The 14,721-nt window shown below is 35.5% G+C and overlaps 1 protein-coding gene across 12 annotated transcripts in view; it reads left to right on the plus strand.

Moving 5' to 3' along the window:
- The window catches only part of LOC124155897 (poly(U)-binding-splicing factor half pint), a 32,156-nt gene extending 19,243 nt beyond the window's left edge, over positions 1–12,913 (plus strand). For 10 of the 12 annotated variants that reach the window (XM_046530080.1, XM_046530084.1, XM_046530087.1 and 7 more), the window contains 7 exons: positions 599–710; positions 1,401–1,694; positions 3,460–3,635; positions 4,460–4,594; positions 10,093–10,178; positions 10,262–10,371; positions 11,786–12,913. In XM_046530080.1, the coding sequence (XP_046386036.1) occupies positions 599–710; positions 1,401–1,694; positions 3,460–3,635; positions 4,460–4,594; positions 10,093–10,178; positions 10,262–10,371; positions 11,786–11,895 (1,023 nt within the window). In that variant the 3' untranslated portion in view covers positions 11,896–12,913. The remainder of the gene's footprint in view (positions 1–598; positions 711–1,400; positions 1,695–3,459; positions 3,636–4,459; positions 4,595–10,092; positions 10,179–10,261; positions 10,372–11,785) is intronic. The other 2 variants (XM_046530078.1, XM_046530079.1) reach the window with 2 other exon arrangements.
- The last annotated feature ends 1,808 nt before the right edge of the window (positions 12,914–14,721 follow it).

Below are 14,721 nucleotides of genomic sequence, written 5' to 3' on the forward strand. Positions count from 1 at the left end.
TGATTAATGGCTCATTAATGTGTAGGATTCCCTGCCCCTGGCCTTATTGATGTGCGTTTCTATTTTTCTGCAAGCTGACCCAATTTCACATAAGTATTCTGAAGTCCTAAGAAATCTGAATATTTCTTGTGTTAATTCCTATTTGATTTGAGAATACAAAGATTTTTTTCCTCGAGAGTTCAATAATGAAAGTGTAATTTATTATTAATTCTGCCAATGAACTTTCAAACAAAAATTATTAATTTCCGACTTAACAGAAGCCAAGGCTTCTTTTTTGTCTATAGAATAATACCTTGTTAATTGTCTGTAGAATTGTCATTCTTGACCATGACATTATTTATCTCTTCTTTGCTATTGCTAGAGATAGTCTCTCCCTGTTATAAAGGTTAGTGAAATCACATCACAACTATCTGCTCTTACCTTTCATATCTCTGGGATTTCCCCAGTTTTTAGAATTCAATAACTTATTTGTGAAGGGACAGTTTTAAAATTCCTCTAAATAATAGGGTGGTTTTCTAAGATCATGAAAATCTAAATTTATATTTCATAATAGTCGTTGAGTAAATTGAAACAGTTGGCCTCTCTTCTTTTGTCATAGGGTCCAACTGCAGTCCAAAGCCAAATGCCAACTGCTGCAGCTGTAGCAGCGGCAGCAGCTACAGCTAAGATTCAAGCCATGGATGCTGTTGCAAGCAATGCTATGGCCTTGGGTATGTACAATTGTTGCATTAATAACTTTTATTTTTTTGTTATTGGAGCTAACTCATGAAAATTGAATTAAGTGTCTGTCAGTTAGTTTCATTGCCCAAAATGAGATATTTTTCCATGAAGTGCCAAGGGATAAGGTGTTTCCTTTAAGGTTTTAAGGGATTTCCTTTGTTTCTGTGCCAAGACTTGTACTTCTTGTGCAAAAAGTTCTACATTTAGATTCCTGGTCCAGTAGATAGTTCATGGAAAGCCATTTATTTAAGGAGCTGTTCATGAGTGTGATAACTAGAACAAAAATAAATAAGGAAATAGCTTCCGCTTCAAGGATGGTTCTCAATTAAGTGTGATAAACTTTTAGGCAAATGCTTTCTTTTTCATTGGTTGGTCACGATCAAATTTGTATCATAAGAATTACGTGCATTATCATAAAGGTTTATGCTTAAGAGAAAATTTGGGCTTGGCCTTAATGATCAAACTAAGCATTTGGATGAAGTCGTTAGAGTTTGTCAACTGTTCTGTGTAACTTCAGTATTTCACTTCCGAAAACTCACTGGTGCAGGAAATCATTGTTATCAAGCTCTTAAACACTTGCCTGAAATAAAAATTGTATTTTCATGTAGTAGTGTTTGTAGTATGGTCATACTTTTAGTATCAAGTCAAATTAAAAGTCAGTTAATTCTGATTTTTTATAGGCCTTACCAAATTGGCAACAACTGTTTCTACACCAGCAATACCTACGTTACCATCAATACCCACGCTCCCCGCAACATTGCCATTGATTCCCTCCTTAACGTCTATGCCTCCAATCGCCCCACCACTTGCGGCCCTCCCAACCCTCCCGGCTGTTACAGCTGCCACAGCAGCAGCAGCGATTCCACCTCCTGGAATAGCAATACCTCAGTTAGGAGCTGCTCCTGTCATCCCTCAAGTTGTTGTCACCCAGCCTCCTGTCCTGGCAACGGCACCTGCCTCTATAGCAATACCAGGTACCTTATCTAGTTTATATTTTATACCTCTTGGTTAGATTTAATTGCATACAAATATTATTTGTTAACTTATGCTGAAACCTTTGATTTTGTCCAATGTGTGAGTGATAGATACTAGTCAATTGGATTGAATAGGTGTAACTAGTGTTACATAAAGAATTAAATCAAAGTGCTTTTTGATTTTCTTGTATTTATCATTCAATCCGTATTATTTTTATTTGTTCGTTTTGTTCTTGGCAATAATATAGTCAATATAACCTGAAAGATGAGGAGCTGTTCCACAGGACCATTGGTAATGAATTGAAAAGTAAATTCCGTTCATAATCCACCCCATAAGCCATTTCAACAGGCAATAGGGGGTATACACCAGCCGCTTATATGTGAGAGGAGAAATATTATTTCCTAATAAAATAGGTGTGGGTTGAGAGAATTTTTACTGTGCAATAGAAAAGGTTTTGTTGTGAGTGAAACTGATATTTTCTCTCATATTTTTTTTAATAGTGTTGGGTATTTCTGAGGATTTGTATTTTTGATGAAGCTCGGAGAGCTGATCCAGAGTGTTAGATGAGCATCAGTGCCTGGTTAAAACTTAAACTTGATGAAGACCAAATCTTGTTGGTATTTGTTCTTTTTTAGTTCTATGTTTTCCTTGAGTTGCCATTTTATTTGATGTCTTATTCATGTGAAAACCCTGCTAAGTTAACCGTGAAAGTGACACTTGAGTCTCATTGACATTTCACCTACAAAGTATGATGTTCAATGTCATATAGTTCAATTTGGTAATAATACTTTCTAAATGATTCTTTCAAAATTGTACATAATCAGCGCATGATAATTGATTTGATTGAGAAATGCTACTCTCACTTCACTTAGCACATCTTACATCTTAAAAAGATGATATCCTACCCATTTACTTTTGATTGGGATGAGAAAGTTGGGTATAGGTTGGTTAAGCCTTCATTAAGGAGAGCTATCCTCTTTTTTTAACAATTTTGAAGTTAAATCGGTGGGTGTATTTTGTCTACAAGTGTAATGTTTAACATGTTGTTTATGTCTACTTTCAAGGGGACAACATTTGATAAATAATTCGTATGGAACAATGCAATAATTTTTTGGTCGTCTATAGGATACTTAAGGCTTCATATCTGATGTATTATTTGCATATTTTCTTTACAATTACAGTGTGGTACTACTGATTATCATGTTAATGGTGGAGGAAAGCAAAAATTAACTGTATTTCTCTGATGCAAGGGAAAGCACAGCAAGGAATAAACGATTCCCCAATTTTTAAGGGAATCAGTGCTTGAAAGAATGAGTCCAGTAACTTTAGTGACACCCGTCTTCTCTTGTAGATTTAAAGAAAGATGGGAGGTTTGACCTTGTTAGCAGTTGTGACCTTTAATGGAATGTAATTACATCTGCATATTATGTATGCATTCCATTGAAACTTTACTTGCATTAAGGAAGTATTTGTAATTAAGGGAGAATATTGAATGAGGGATCAGAGAAACTTGTTCAAGAACTGGTGGACAATCCAATGGAAATTGAATCAAACAATGGATTATTACCCCATCACTGGACACTAAAATTGTTATAATTGCCTTATGTGCTATTAATTCAGGTTACCGTTTAATGAAATTCTGTTGCATCATGTAATCAATTGCATGACGAAGGGATTCACAACGCCAACCTGCCATCCCCTAGTCTAACGAAAAAATTAACCCTGTATGCAAGAAGAATTTCATTTGAAACTTTCGTTTTTCAGGGAGCCTTGGTTCAGCCCTTGCATCTAGTCATCAGGTGGCAGCAATTCCACCTCCTGTTGTTCTAGCACCATCAGCTCTAGTAAGCCAACAGCTCAATCCTGCGGCTGCAGCTGCAGTTGTGGCTGCCGCTACAAATCCCCAAGATGCTCTCAGGAAAGCTCAGGAGCAAGCGCAGGTGAGGTGCTTCAGGCTAGAGTACCTCTGTGGGTGCCCTTCCCTGTTAACTTGGTGTTAATATTTGTGTGTTCATGATGTTTTATAAGTATGGGAATTTTATGAGACCCAAGAAAGATGTAAGAATTTGGAGAACATAAGACCTGGTAATGCAGAAATGGGATCTAATGTTTCTATAATGAAAGGGACTGTTGTGAAAGAATTTTTGTAAGCCTCTAATGCATTACTTTCATTAATGCTTCTTAGTATTCTGATTTGAGTTTCCTGTTGATTAATTAATTTCTCTTACAAAAGTGAATCCATTTTGTGTGTGTCTATGGGAATTTATTTTAGTAGTCATCATGAATTATTTTCTTTTCTTTATTTAACGGACCTTTTCTGTGTTCACTAGAGAAAATTTCTGCTAGTATAGTTTTTATTCACCTAAGTTTTGTTTAATTTATAAAATTCTGTCTGGAAATCTCCATCTATAATAGGAAGACCATGCTCATTTTATCATATCACAGTCTAGCTAGGTACAATTTAATGTAGTATATATGCTATTGTTTTGTATTATAGTTCTAGGTATTGGCATTACCAAGCCTATTACTATGTTCTCCTTTTACTACCACTACCACTTAACTCTCTTGTATTTGTTGGTGTGTAAACTCGCCTAGCAGGTATATGTATAATTCCATGCTTCATGAAATATTATGGAGCTGTTAAATATTGATTGTTGTAGTACCAGGTGCATGTCGAAGCTGAATTTACTTAAACTTGTATATTGCATTTTTAGAACAAATTCATATGTGATTGATTGATCTCAAATTTTTTCATGGTCTGAAGAAGCAGCAGGAAGAATTACAGAAAAAACTCATGGAGGACGCAGAACCACAAACTTTACAACAGCAAGAAAATATATCAATCAAGGGACAGAGTGCTAGGCACTTAGTAATGCAAAAATTAATGAGGAAAAATGAGGTTAGTATTTTCCTTGTTCCAAGTTATCAAAACTTAATAGTTAACTAATAGATCATACTGAATTCTGACTGGTCATGGCTTTATTTATTTTTATATTTAATTGATCATTAATCATTATGCTCTATCTTCTAATTCCTTTTTATAAGGAGACGTAAGGTATCACATTGACTGATGTTGGAATAAATATGGAATAATGCAACTCTTTATTACAAACTTTTGGGACCAAAATATGTCATCATTAGAGATGTGCGAATAGTATCCGTGAATGCTCAAATACTTCAAATACTAGAAATTATTCGATATTCGAGAACTAGAATAATTATGGTAACAGTACGATGTAGAATACATCGAATACTTGGCATTTCACACCACACACAGTCGCAGGCACGTCGTTGGTAGTTGACTCAGAAACAACGTAGAGGACTCTAGTCATTAAGTGCATGCAGCGTCGTTTTAGGCAAGTTGACGAACTACATCAAATTCCTGGTGAATAGATATTGTTCGATGGGGGGGGGAGAGGGGAATTCAAAAATGAACGTTTAGTATGCTTAGCACAATTTGAGTATTCAATGTATTCCAAATTTGAGATGTTCGAATATTCAAGCTACGATTTAATATTAGAGTTCGAGAAATCTGCTATTCGACCCATCTCTAGTTTGAACATATAAACATGCAATATTGCTTTGACGCTCTCCATTTTCACAGCAATTGATCACTTTAAATTTCTCTTCTACGTTTATGCTTTTTCTGGATAGCTATATAATTTTTCTACCCGCATTCTTAATTTTTGTCATCATTCTCTTGGTTTGTACTCCGTATGGCAGTATCAAAATCACCTACTGCTGCACTGTATTCCTCAGATGCAGAGGGCCTACGACTGCTGGGAGGGAGTGAAGCCATTGTGTTTGAGACTCTCTAGTGGACTCTTCTACATGTTGATGCTATTCATACGAATCTTGGGCACCACTCCTTTCTCCCCCTTGAATACTGATAACCTTGAAGGCTAGAACGAAGACCCTCTACGTTGAAATCAATTGGTCCAATAACCTATGAAGGCAAAAATTACGTTTCAAACCGTTTTGCTTTCAAAAATCTCATTTCCACTACCTTAATGCTTAATTAATGATCTAAATTCACTAATGTCATTTTTTAAGGAGGTGAGATAAATTACTTTGGTAGGCCGGCTATCTGGACCGCATGACGAGTTATGCTTTTGGCTATTGCACAACAATGGATTTCGATTAATATATAAACAAAGAAGATTTGAGGCAAGAAATACTGTTAATATGCGAAAATGATAGAAATTTCATGTTTACTTAGGGCAAGTTCACATTTTATCAAGAGAGCGTCAAAGGTATTTGATTAGGCTCCACAGCGTTGGGATGTTTCTCTGAGGAATGAATTTGCGCTATATCAGCATTGCACTAGGCGAGGCATTGGTGTTCTATGGGTGGAGGCAGAAATCTAAGTCTTCATTGAATTTTCCCAACACTTTCCTTGCTTAAAATGCTTAATTAAACCAGACACATGTGTATCTAAGGTTATATAATAAACTTAGATATATATTCCGTGTTTGGTCTCATTCGTTTTTTAATTACATGCGCATTACTAATATTTCAATCTAATAAAAGTAAAATAGCAATTGCCAAAAGTCATTGTTGGACACCTTTTGGGCTAATAGGTGACTCATACAGCAGTTGACCTCCAGAAACGGGGAACTTCGAAGCGTGTAAGCTGAAAAAGGTCAGCAGGCAAGAAAGCAGGAGGCGTGAAAAAAGGTTTCTTTAGTTCTTGTGTAACTTGATATTTTCTTTGGAAGCTAAAGTCTTCAGAATACGATCCATTTACGAGCTGGAATCTTTTGTTTGATTTTGGAGAAAAGGAAAAGCTTAGAGGGGGGGAGGCGAGTGCTGAATGGAGGGGGATAGCGGATCTTGGGAAATGCGCTCATGTTACTATCCCACGGCATTGAGCTTCTCCCTTTGGTAGTTTCATCTGGTGAGGAAGATTCAAACTATGTGCCTGTCATTATTATCCATAAATTATACATTGCATATATTTCGTCTCATTTTCGTCAAACGATGGATGCGGGAAAATTATACGTCAGGACCGCTATTATTCGAGCTATGATTTACTATTCGAATTCGATATTAGAGTTCGAGAAATCTGCTATTCGACCTATGTCTAGTTTTCAATGATTCTTCGTTTTAATGATGTTATTTTTAATTACAGTTTTTAATGATGTTATTGATGCAAATGATTTCATTAAATTTTAAATAAAAAGTTGATTTTTAAAATGTATTTGGTATATACCTATTTATTTCTATATTCATCAAGTGAAATTGATGAAATGCATTGTGCAATTCTAGTATTTGAGGTATTTGAAAATTGTGATGTTCGAGTATTCGAACTATGATTTACTATGCGGATTCGATATTGGAGTCCAGGAAATCTGCTATTCGACCCATCTCTAGTCATGTTAATGAACTTCCTACAGGTGTTTCTTTCCCAAAATGAGCAGAAAGTTAATGCATTTGCTTTTTTGATTGTGGTCGTTACACAATTTTCAAAGTTAAAATATAAGTATTAATTAAGGTATAATAAGAAATGTAGGTTTGTAGGTGAACTTGGAAATCAAGTAACATGCAGGTACATTCCAACTAATGCATCCCAATAGATGGCCTAAACTTAAAAAAGCATGCATCAATAAGATGTTAGAGTGAATGTCCCCTGAATGACATTTGTTGTTATACAATGCATTATTTTCAACATTTTTCATGCATTTGCTCCTGTACAAATGTTTGGGCATAGTACAAAGCTTGATTACTGAACGGTTTAACCTTAGCCTCATTGAGTGAGAACTTGATATTACAGTAAAATTCGGTTATAACGCGGGTCTAGGGGGACATAGTTTACACCCGCGTTATCGGACAACCGCGTTATAACGGGAAATACGTGGGAAGCAATAAAAAACCCTTAAAGGTAATTTATTGCCAATTTATTTGCGTAATACATTATTAAAATATTTATTTTATGATTTAGACGCTCTACTTTAACGGGAGTTACTAAAATACTCGGATATTTTCTTTTGCCGCGATAGTTGATGGCTTTTCTTTGTCACGTAATTTTTTATGCTTTGCAAGTGCAACAGATGAGTACTATCGCAATCACTTTGTCCCTCCAACCAATTCATCAATTCACTAATATTATGTAATAAATGGCCAATTTTTGGCATCTCGACCTCACATTCGTCTTCTTCATTCTCGCTCTCATCTTCCGATGATGCAGCTGTTTTTGCGCGGCTCTGGACTGCAGCCACAATTTCTTCGTCACTCTTATAAGCAGATACAGGAGTTTCCTCGTCTTCGCGAACCCAGGCCTCGAGATCACTCACAAATAGTTTATTAGAAAGAACATCTGAAGCTACACGTGCGTCCTCTTCCGTGAAACCCAAAAACTCGTCTTCGTCTTCCATGCTATCGCCCGCTGTACACTCGCACTTTGACCAGCAATTTAGGATTGTAGCTGAAGTTATTTTCTTCCATGCCAATCCAATATTATAAGCCATATTCTTCAGGGTGACTGTTTTCAGATATTCTTGTACCTGCAGTTCTGAATTTATGACACTAGTGAGCAATTCCCGCCGATAATGGGCTTCAAATGCTCTAATTATCCCTAGATCCATGGGCTGAATAAGAGCTGTCGTATTTTTTGGTAAAAATGAAGCCACTATTTTGCCATCCCTCGATATCAAGAGCTCAGAAGACGGATGGGCCGGACAGTTATCTAACAGAAGTAGAGCCTTCTCTTCTAACTTTTTTGATCTTAAGTGGCTCTTAACCGAATGAACAAAATATTCATTGAACCAAGATAAAAAAATGTCTCCAGTCATCCAGGCATTCTGACTGTTTTTGTAATTTATGGGTAGTGCTGTCATATTAACGTGCTTGAAGCACCGAGGACTTCGATTTTTACCAATACACAGAGGTTTTAACTTGTGACTTCCTGATTTGTTCGCGCACAGTAATAAAGTCACTCTTTCTTTGCTCATTTTTATTCCGGATTTATTTGCCGACTTCTTAATATCAAGTGATTTTGTTGGAAGCAATCTGTAGTAGAGAGCGGTTTCATCGCAGTTATACAATTGCTCCTCAGTGTACTCACCCTCATCAATCATCTTGCGTAAAGTCCCACAGAATTCTCTAGCTGCTTCACTGTCACTGGAACGAGATTCTCCTTGCATGTTAACTTGCGCTACCCCGTGGCGAATTTTCCACCTCGATAGCCAGCCAGCAGAAGCAACAAAATCATGAGCAACACCTATTTGTTTATTTAATTTAATTGCCTGTGCTTGTAAAAGTGGACCAGATAATGGAACACCTTCACTGCGCTTCTGAACAAACCACGTGAACAAACATTCATCCACATCACCAGCAGCACTCAATCTGGCCTTTTTTCTATCAAGTCCTATTTCGTCATCCACTTGATCAACGAATGATCGTAATTTAACTTCTTCTTTCATCCAACCACGAATAGTTCCTTCAGGAACACCAAACTCCCTGAATAAACTTGATTTTGAATCACCGCGTTTCACTCTGTCGATTATGCCCAACTTTTCTTTTATTGTGTAAGTTTTCCTTTTGGCAGACATCGTTTTAACCCTAAAATCAATGAAAATTTTCGTAAAAAAGTAATTTTCATATTCACATTAAGACAAAGGTAAAACAGCCCATTCATTATTAAATGCTCGAAGCCTGTGAGCATTGAGTACCTACCTTGGTTTGAGCGCCGCGGTGCGAACGTACGAATGAGAATTATCTCAATCTCCCAGAATCTCGAAAATTATTATAGCCGTGCAACACACTTTTCAGCTCGAGTTCGCAAGACACAATGACCGATCAGGCATTACCGAGTTTTTTTTATGGCTGCGAAACAATGTATGGAATACGTCGCCAACCGCGTTAATACAGTCGCTTGAAGTTGCGACGCGTCGGTAGTCACGCCGAGATAAAATTCGCCACAAAGTTACCTACCTCAAAAAAAAGGTCAATGTAATCATCTCGGGGGACATGGTGAGACCCGCGGTATATCCGAAACCGCGGTAAAGTGAGGCGCGTAATAACCGGAATTTACTGTATTAGTAATGCCAGAGTATTTTCAAAAAGCAGTTTCTATAGTTATGCCCTGAAAGCACTCAAAAGTAGGTAGTGATAGCAATTGTGGCTGTTGCCTTTACTTTGCTTCTACATGTTAGTTGTACTTTGCTTGTTTAAGAGGAGCAGTTTTGAAATTTTTTTATTGTTTTGAAATTAGTCTGGCCATGCGTTTTCTTTTGATTCTGTTTTATTAAAAAAATGGGATTTTTTGAGTTGTGTTACCTTGGCTTGGTTTGAAATGGGTTATAAAGTAGGATTTTATTTTAGCTTGTGAACAGTGTGTTTAATTTCAAATCTTTATCAATATTTTTTTTTTTTAAATGCCACTCAATTTTTTTGTAGAGCCGAGTGGTTATTTTGCGGAACATGGTGGAGCCTGAGGATGTTGATGAAACACTTCAGGAAGAAATTCAGGATGAATGTAGCAAGTAAGTACCTTGAGAAATAGGCAAATTGCTCTTATAATCTTGTAGTTTGGTGTGCAGATTGATAGTGAATTTTTGCTTTATAGGTTTGGTGTTGTGGATCGAGTCATCATTTACAATGAGAAGCAATCTGAAGATGAAGACGATGATGCAGAAATTATTGTTAAAATCTTTGTTGAATTTTCAAATAATAGTGGTGAGTATAAGATCAGTAAATAATTATTGAAATAAAATGACCGTGTGACTCTATTATTATTTTACCATTCAGTATTCTTTTAACGTTAAAAAAAGTAAACTTGAATATCTCTTAGCCTCTGTTCCATTATTTTGTAAGATGTGTTTTTACGGAATAACTGCTATGATGCAAGAAAAAGATACAATTATAATTGTTGATTCCTGAGTATGCATTAGCACTTGTCTGAAATGTGCTTACAATAGTGTTTTTTAAATTTAAGGACTTAATATGATTGCAAAATCTAGAATTTCTATTTTGAAATATGGATAAAATAATTGCGGGGAGATTATTTACAGCTGAAGTAAGTGAAAATCCAATGGGAGAGTGATAAATTTCATTTCTTGGGGTGAAAAATGTTAAAATTTTGATAGAAAATTAGAGTTCATGCTGGTTTCGTATCAAGGAATTTCAGGCAAGATAGAGTAAAGATTATCCAGGTCTTCATTGGAAAAATGGACACCTTTTTCTACTGAAGGGTTTAGATCAATCAATCATATTTGCATGTCACTTAACCTTTGGCCTACAACACTTACTCTCTGTCACACCTTTCAAAAGTTTGCAGAATTCTAATTCTGCAAACTTTTGAAATCAACTACAGAATTCTAAAAAACAATGAATAAAGGCCGTTTTACACGGGGCACAGAATTGCGCTGGTTAGATCTGCATTAATTTGTAAAATGGCAAGGAATTGCGTGAATGGGTGAACGAAATTAGAACGGGCAATTTTGCCGTCTCGCATCCACACATTCTCGCATGTGTTCTAGCAATTCTCCACTTTACAAGACGCTATTTTGATTGCGCCTTCGCACGTACGTCAGATTGTGCAATTCTGTGTACAGTGTGAAACGGCCTTAAGACTATACTGGAATGCAATTACAAGGAAGAGCATATTTCAACATTCAATTTTTGGGAAAGGCCATTCTCATTCTGAGTATCAAGAAGACCAAAGGGGCAAAAAAATCCATTTTTTATGATACTCATCTCTAATTTTACAGTAAATGTTTCATATTCTGATAGTCAAATTTCCAACATGTCTATAGCTTTATTTATAACAGAAGGACAATTATTATTGTATTTTTTTAAACCTGAAATTTATCATTGGCCAATGTATTTCTGCGTTATTATTATTTAAAAGTGATCTTTTCTTGTGCTGAATGTTATATATTCCCTTAAAAATTGGTAGTTCTTAAAGATGAGCTATGTTGACTTGTTTTTCACAAAAAAAATTGATTGCCAGCATCTAATTTAAGATAGCCAGATTCTGTCTTTCTTGGTGCATCAATTGTTTGCACTAATTAGCATTTTTTGTACTTATAATTTTTGACCCATGCTTGAGTTGTTACTCATTCAGTGACTTCATCTTTATTCATTTCAGAGGCTGAAAGTGCTAGAGATGCGCTAAATGGGAGGTACTTTGGCGGTAGGCTTGTGAAAGCAGAACTTTATGATCAAGCTTTGTTTGATCATAGTGACTTTTCTGGTTAGCAGTGATTACATCAGCATTTTTCTCCTATGGTAGGAAGAGCTGAGTTCTTTTGTAAATGTGGCAGGATATATAATACCTGCTAATATTTGAGTTGCTGTTAATAATCGTGATGTTGTGTTCACGCAGCAACCACTTTAAACTGTCAAAAAGATTGAGTCTGGTGGCAATTGTATGACATATTGGTTGTTAGGATTGCGGAGAACACTCACTGCTGATAGTATTTTTTTTCTTCCAGCCAAAATGAAATATTAATGCATGTGTGATGATTAAATGAAAGGTATTGTGCTGAGTGAATCGTTGTAAATATATATACATAAAATGGAATTGATGTGTATGTCCACATTGGATAATACAGGAATATAAAAAAGTTTAGACATTGTACAAATTTGGTTTCTTTCATTTGATTACATTTTGAATTTGTTTTATAGTTTGATTCCTATGGAACTATTAAAGTGTTTTGTACTCGTGGAAGATAACAAATATAACTTTCTATTGAGATTTTGACTGCACAAAATTCAATTGGTTGAATTTTCAGGTTTCAATGTTTGTTATATTTTCCTTTAATTTTTTTATTCTAATGCTGAATTTGTAGGAAATGCATTTTTACATACGGCGCTACCTCCCTGTATTATGTTAGTTAGAAGTCTGTTACAACTAATCGTCAATATGAACTGCAAAGTCAATTAATTGTTTTTTTATTTCTTGTGAAAGAAGAATCTTGAAGAATGTGGCCAAATGATTGGAAGTTACTAAATTTTGGAAATTCGTTTATAGATTAGAAATACCTAGTGGTTAGTACAGCCATTGTGAGTGTGTGAATCTGATTTTGTAATTCATACTTCATCATTAAACATCCTTGTTTCCTAAATTGTAGCCAGAAGAGAAATATTTTCTCTGTTGACGTAAGCAAACTCATGTGATCAGTAAAGCAAGCTACTATGAGTGGGTTATCTTAAATTTTTGTATTTATGATCCAAAATGAAATGTAAATATAAGAACTTACTTTTGTTGTTTTAACTGTGTTAATTATTTTAAGGATAAATTTAAAATTATAAGCTACTTGTCTAAGTGCATACATTTCATGAATTTGGCAATTTTTAACAATAGATAACTGCGGTGCACGTTGGATTTGCTGAGCTTTATTCTGTCCTCTTACATTTTTCAAATTATTTGCTAATTAGAGTCCAGAATGATTGTGTTCCAGAAATGTCCATTCCATTTCTATGAAGTAGTTTTGATGCATAAAACCATTTTTAGATCAATTGCAAAAGTTTTTTTTTAATATATTTTTTCTTTGCACGTAAATGGGCATGTTTTTATTGGCAAAGTACCTCGTGTTTCAACACATTCTTCCAGGAGTGACCCCAGTATGTAATCACCCATTACGTATATTCAAGTTTATGTTATGTTAGCACCACAGAATTGAAATATTCCAATTGATCTCAACGTGGTATTTAGGTAGGTCAAGATTTTGTCATTTTGATGAGTCCAGTGCCATACCTACACATAAATAACCCACGTTAGAGCATCATACAGTGAAAACATCCGGAAACTTCTCCTTTGTACCAAATTTGATGACTAAAATTTCCAATTCCTAGTAATATAATAATAAAAGCTATTGTCATATTCATCCAATCAGACCCATCTTGTATAATTTTTTTAAGCTTTAATAATAGCTTGGAAATGTTGGCTTATGAAATATTGTGACCAGATTATCTGATGCAAACTTCCCTAGACCCATTGATGTCAGCTCAACAAGCGTCCCAGCAAATCTATTAGATCACATTACCCAGCTGAACACCAATTTTCTGTTGACCACAGGATACAGCGAAATTTGATTGGGAAAACTTCTGCTTGGTGGGGCTATCCTAGGTTTAGTTATTTGGAAGATGGAGTTTATGACACGGCCACAGATGTTGCATAACCAAAATAATCAGATTGGCATTTTCGGGTATGACATTGTGTTGATCTAAATATTTAGACAGTTTGGCCAGAATATATGTACTTCAACTTCAAAAGGAACCCTGTTGTTAATCTTTGATGGTTGCTTTCATTTGGTTGTCCAAATCTATTTCTATGGACAGCTGAATATTAGTCAACAAAATTGAAAAAAATTAATAAGGAATTCATTAGAATCGAAGCATTAAATGTTAAGCTATATCGGTGACGAAATATTTATATATTAACATTTGTCAATACCAAGTATTGCCTGATTGCTTTAGTTACACCACCTTACATATCCAAATTTCAGGTCGTACATTTTAGCAGTTTTCTTGAAAAAATTGCTCTAGGCATTATTTAATGGGGTTATTCACCATGCAGGAATTTCAGAAAATGGCCGATTATGCTATTGATACATCGGTACTAATCAGCATCTTCACCAGACTGGTAACTCATGAAAACTTCTTCATGGATGATGAGAAAAAATCCAAAAGCACACGTCAGGTGAATGCGGGTGGTTTGAGTTCCCACCTTTGCTCCATGCAAAACCGGAAAACAGCCCAAATACCCAAATGGTGCGTGAAGATACTAAGTGAAGCTTAGTTATTTAAAAAAAGTTATCTATGCGAGAGAAAGAGTATCGTAAATTATGAAAGGTAAACAATGTCAAAAAATGAAATGGTATGTGAAGTAAAATTCTTTATTTCTTCCTTTTGAGGGTAGTAACTACTACTGAGTTTCCCTAATACTATAACGACAGTAATAAAACTACTTTAGTGGAGTGAGATTGAGGCTATGAAGTCTTTTTCCATCTGTCATGAAGATAACCTCTCGGCAAGTTCTAATTCCATTGTATCCGACTCCCCACAAAATCATGAACTAGA

This window comes from Ischnura elegans, chromosome 3, assembly GCF_921293095.1.
Source record: "Ischnura elegans chromosome 3, ioIscEleg1.1, whole genome shotgun sequence".
Lineage (NCBI taxonomy): Eukaryota > Metazoa > Arthropoda > Insecta > Odonata > Coenagrionidae > Ischnura > Ischnura elegans.